Source organism: Pecten maximus, chromosome 19, assembly GCF_902652985.1.
Source record: "Pecten maximus chromosome 19, xPecMax1.1, whole genome shotgun sequence".
In the NCBI taxonomy this organism is placed as follows: Eukaryota; Metazoa; Mollusca; class Bivalvia; order Pectinida; family Pectinidae; genus Pecten; species Pecten maximus.
In genome coordinates this window covers 28,443,523-28,449,185 of record NC_047033.1, presented here as the reverse complement: position 1 = coordinate 28,449,185, position 5,663 = coordinate 28,443,523, and the positions used below count along the sequence as shown (strand labels likewise).

The window sequence follows — 5,663 nt, the reverse complement described above, 5'->3', positions numbered from 1 at the left end:
TTCCGAACTCTCATGGCTTCCGCGTACTTGTATTTCGAGAATGATGCATTAAGAGCCCTTCCTGCCGATTTTGCCAGTTCTTTGACAGAAAAAGACAAGTCAAGATGCTCCGTGAACCAGAATCCCAAGTATTTGTAGCGGGACGTAACGTCGATATCCAGAACTCCACATCTGAATTGGACAGTGGTTAACTCAGTAGATGTACTTCTAAAATGAATTACTTTTTGTTTTGTGTTTATTAACCGATAAACGCCACTTCCTGCACCAGTTGTGTAAACAGCTAAGCATACGTTGTAACGAATGTTCATCAGGAGCTAACAGCGCTATGTCGTCTGCGTACAAAAGTAAAGATACCATAGTGTCCTCGCATAACACACCACATTGTAAGCTATTAATTTATGTAGCTAAATCATCCACGTAGATGGAAAAAAAGTGTTTGGGAGATGTTACAGCCTTGTTTACCCCCTGCTTAACGTTGAACCAGTCTGTTACGTAGTTGTTTAAACTGACATCACTGTATAAAGATTTAATAGCGTTCAATCAACAGCCCATCAATTCCAATACTTTCCAGTTTGTACCAAAGACAGTCCCTATTACCAGTATCGAAGGCTTTCTTCGCGTCCACAAAACAAACATAAGTAGGTAGATTAGAGGATTTCCTATTGTTAACGATAGTATACAAAGAGTAGATGTGATCCAGGCAGCTGTGATGGCGGCGAAATCCGTTTTGCTCGTCAGCTAGTAAGGTATTTGTCTCTAGCCACTTATTTAAGCGTTGACCTAACATATCTGTATATATATTACAAGGTACCGACAGCAGAGAAATCCCACGGTAGCTTAAGGTAGCGTCTTTAGTGTCCGTTTTGGGGATAGGTTGTATGATACCAGACGACCAGACACGTGGTATTTCACTTTTATTTAAACAAAAGTTGAAAATGTTGAAGAGTATTTCAACACATGCTTCGTTGCGTAAAGTTTCCACTGGGATATTGTCGATCCCTGGGGATTTCATGAGCTTTCCTCTAAAAATGGCGTTTCGAACTTCTTCACGAGTGATTTGTGAATTCAATACTGACGTATCCATGGTGCGCGGAGCCGTTACGTGATCCCTATCCAACTTATAATAGCTTGTATTGAAGATAAGAGGGCGTCATCAAATGAGTCGTTTGTTGTATCACCATTATAAAGCGATTCATACTTTGATTTCCAGGAGTTTAGAACGACGTCGATATCATTTACACTATTGCCGTTTTCATCCTTAACCTCCATAGGGATATGGGACACGCGCTCGTTGGCCATTCCAAACTTTCCTATTTCCTTCCATAATTCGTGTGGTTGTTTATCAGTGTACAGCGAGTGCAACCGTTTTTGTTCGAGTTGATAGCGACGTTTTTCTTTACGGTTTAGTCTATCAAACTTACAACGTTCAATTGAGAATTCGGAGTTAAGTTTTCGGCGCGTGTTGGGTCTTCTTTTATATTCAAGCCAGGCTCGTTCTTTTTCCCGCGTATTGTTCCATTGCTCTTGGAGCTCGGGGTTCCAGTAAGATTTCTTTTTGCCTCCATTACCAGTTGGTGACTTTAAATGCTGTTCCATTTGAAAGTTTATAAAATCTTTAAATCTTTGTACGCTTCATTAACATCATTTAAATTCTGAATGTCAAATTCGATTTTCGATATAGTTGATTGAATAACCTCAATGTAGTCACCACTTTGTAAAAAGTATGTTGTTAACGTCGAGATATTGTAACGTTTCCTTCCTGTCTGTTGATTTTTATGGTGGCATATTTCTGCCATCGTGTTATTTTAGGTCGCGTTACGGTAACACGACTTGTCGAGATGATTATGTCGACAAGTCGTGTTAATAACACGGCAAGTCGTGTTATTATTACGACTTGTCGCGATAATTTATCACGACCGGTCAAGTTAGGTTATCGCGGATCTCGACCTAAAATGTGCTTTTGCCCAGGTATGGAAACGTATTTGGACCTTCTTTTGTTGTGATAAAACTTACTTAAATTGACTTAAATAAAACGACATGACGAGCATTTATCATGACTTGGCGATATGTTTTGTTCGACTTGGCAGTAAAGAACACAGAATGTCGAGATGAACCATCGCGATAATTGTTTCGAAAGTCGACAGACGACTTAGTGCAAAATCGACTTGTACCGATCTAGACATAAAGACGACTTAATAAAGTCGCCCGTATAACAAAAGTTATAACACCATGTCGACATGATCAAATTGACTTGTCTTTGAAACATAAAGAAGTCGACATCATGATGTTGTCTTGTTGTGAAATCACTTGGTAACTTCCTTCGTGTACAGTCATCATTGGTGATGTCCATGCATGAGTGTATAGCTGGATGTTGGCAACGCTGATAATAAAGATGGAATTATCAAAGGTAGGTTCAACACTGTTAATGCAGTACAAATAAGTATATGCATGATACAAGTAATTTACATAGTTTGCCGAGGATTTTATTATCATGAACGTAATGAAAATACAATGTATTTGATGAAAACAATATGAGTGAATTACTATAACTAAGCTTTATTGTTTTTGTTTGTCTATTTATATTGAAGATCGATAAATTCTTGATTTGTTAAAAAAAAAGAAAGAAATATCTACATATGCAAAATTATTTTCCTGTAACTGTTCTAAATGTTACCTTTTACCGTCTTATATGTGACTCTAATATAACACAGTAACATATAACAAAGTAAAAGGTAATATCGTCATAATCCCCTTGTATTCGCATTAAGCAACAAACAAAAGGTCACATTTTCTGTATTTCAAAGCAAAATAGGGGAAAATTGAATGAGAACAAAACTTGTTAACTTGCACAAAATGCACCTGCATATATTACTAGTATGTTGCTCTAGAGTTTGCATTGTTTTAGAAAGTTAATAAACAAAAGGCTGCATTTCTGGTTTAAATTAAACGTATATGTGTTCTATATTAACACAAAGGATGGCTATGTTTTAAGTTAGAAATAAGCCTCAAACTGTGAAATATGTGTGAGAATGAACAAATCTCGGCCCTGACGGATACTGTTCATTCTCACACATATTACACAGTTTGAGGCTTATCTCCATAACTTAAAATGAGGTTTTCTTTGTGTATATCGTGCATTATTTATAGCTGTATGTGTACTAAGCTTATAAAGGTGCTTATATATATCAAAATAATGTGGTTCTATTTTCAGTACCTGATATTTCTGTGTTGTTTAATGCGGTCAGAGGCTGTTATTCCATACCCAGGCGATAATGCACAAGTTGAAGACCTAGTCAGATACTACTTCGGACTTTTGTATAATTCACGCGAAATATGCGGTTTTCTTTTGTTTGTTCATGGAGTTCTCATAAGTACGTCAACACTGAAAAGAATGAAATTAAGACTTGGATTAAGGAGACACGCATGTGAAGTTCCATTACAAATAATAATACAGAAAATTATTGATATGCACCGAGATGGTTTTTGCAATTTAGGTTACAAAGCAATGTGGAGGTTACTAAATGTTGTCCATGGGATAAGAGTAACTCAGAACACAGTAAGAGCATGTTTAAGCATCATGGACGTAGAAGGAGTGTATCTGAGATCAAGACGTTGCTTAAGACGGAGATTATATTATAGCAAAGGTCCTAACTACCTCGTACACATCGATGGATATGATAAGCTTAAACCGTTTGGTGTTGCTATTCATGGAGCTATAGATGGATTCTCAAGAAAGATATTGTGGTTAAAAGCTGGATTTTCTAATAACAATCCAAAATTAATTGCAAACTTATATCTTAAGTTCATCATCACGCTGGGAAGGGTTCCGCACATTGTAAGAGGAGATGCTGGTACCGAGAATGTATTAGTAAAGGACTTGCAAACGAGTCTCCGAATGCATCACGGTGATGAAATGGACGGCATTAGAAGTTACATTACAGCCAGATCAAGCGGTAACCAACGAATTGAACGTTTATGGGGTACCTTAAGAACTACATTCACTGACTTTTGGAGAAATAAATTCCAAGACATGAGAGATAGCGGCATGTTGGATACAACAAATCCTCTGCATATTGAATGCATACGATTTTGTTATTTACCCATCATTCAAGAACAATTGGATATATTCGTCTTGAACTGGAACTCTCACCGAATCAGAGCCCAACGACAACTCCGAATACCTCACGGAATCCCAGATGTACTTTACCATCAACCTGATATCTACGAAACTTCTGATTGCTCTCATCCACTTCCTTGTAATTTGGAGACCATAGACGAAATCGCAAGTGAATACACAACAGAATATCCGTCTCGAGGTTGTAAAGATGAGTTGCTGCAAATTCTTGAACTTGCAACTGGAATGGCTAGAGACGAAATTCCTCGTATTCAAACACTAAGGGATGCTGATGAGTTCTTGATTGCTTTGATACAGATGTTTGACCAATTTAATGGACCTCAATAAAGAATGATTACGTTCATAATATTGGAACAATCTACATGCTAACCTTTCAGGATTTGAGTGTGGATCTTATTTTGATGCATATAGATAAAAAAAGATATAATGCATTCGAATCTCTACTTCATTAGATAGCTTTAAGTGTTAATGTTTTGATTGTTAGATTACTTACATGTGATTAATTATCAATTTCTTAGTATGCGTGATTAAATAATTGATAGACGTTGTATGGAAACATTGTTTGTTTCTTTTTCATGATACATTGATACCTATCACTAAGGTCATCTGACTCTGAGGTTCAGGATGACAGATAGCCATCTTGCTCTGTCCGTCGTCGTCCGCTGCACGAACACTTTTCGTTCAAACGACGTCTTCTCAGTAACAAAAAAGCTCTTTAAAGTTGTGTTTAGAAAGTAGGTACCTGGAATTAAGTGCTACTTGAACGGCCCTTATGAGAAGTTATCTACAACTATTTGCAAGGTTATGTATCTATAACGCTGATAATGAATTTAAAGCATGGTGAGGTAAGGGTACTAAACCAAGTTTTATAAGAGCGCAGCTCGAAGGGCCGCGAGCGGAGCTCTGTCTATGACTGATAAGTGGTACCTCTAAAAAGAGTTGCCTCCCTTTCCATACATACGGACAAAGATGGTCTAATGGTCCAAAACCGGAAGTAGTATTTCATGGTGAAATAGACTGGATTACCTGCATTAGTACCAATTTTCTCCGCTAGACTGCGCTCATTAATACTAATTTCAAAGAATTTCGCGTAGTTGTATTTTTGGAGCGAAGCCTAGCGGAGAGTAGAAAAAATACGGCAGGCAATCCAGTCTAATGATGAAATAACCTTAAACCAAAGTCACCGGAAGTTGCTATCTTTTAAAAAAACTTAATTGGAGTATGGAAATATTTTAGCCACATTTCTTTTGCTTTAAATTAAAAAAAAAGAAAGTATGACTAATTTGCTTTTGTTTTTTATTTTCGCATTGAAATTGCGTCGGAAACAAAAACGCATACGAGATAACGCTGTTTGTTGCCATGAGTGACGTCATTAAATACAACGTCAAAGATAGACTGGATTGCCTGCCGTAGTTTTTCTTCTCTCCGCTAGGCTTCGCTCCGAAAATTAGTATTAATGAGCGCAGCCTAGCGGAGAGAATTGGTACTAAGGCAGGTAATCCAGTCTACGTCAAAGATGACGCTACTA

At 37.4% G+C, this 5,663-nt stretch overlaps 1 protein-coding gene across 1 annotated transcript; it reads left to right on the top strand.

Moving 5' to 3' along the window:
* Nucleotides 1–2,384: 2,384 nt before the first annotated feature.
* On the top strand, nucleotides 2,385–4,691 carry LOC117318159. The gene is made up of 2 exons (XM_033873176.1): nucleotides 2,385–2,407; nucleotides 3,212–4,691. The coding sequence occupies exons 1-2, from the start codon at nucleotides 2,393–2,395 to the stop codon at nucleotides 4,460–4,462; spliced, it is 1,266 nt and encodes a 421-aa protein (XP_033729067.1). The 5' UTR covers nucleotides 2,385–2,392; the 3' UTR covers nucleotides 4,463–4,691.
* Nucleotides 4,692–5,663: the final 972 nt, after the last annotated feature.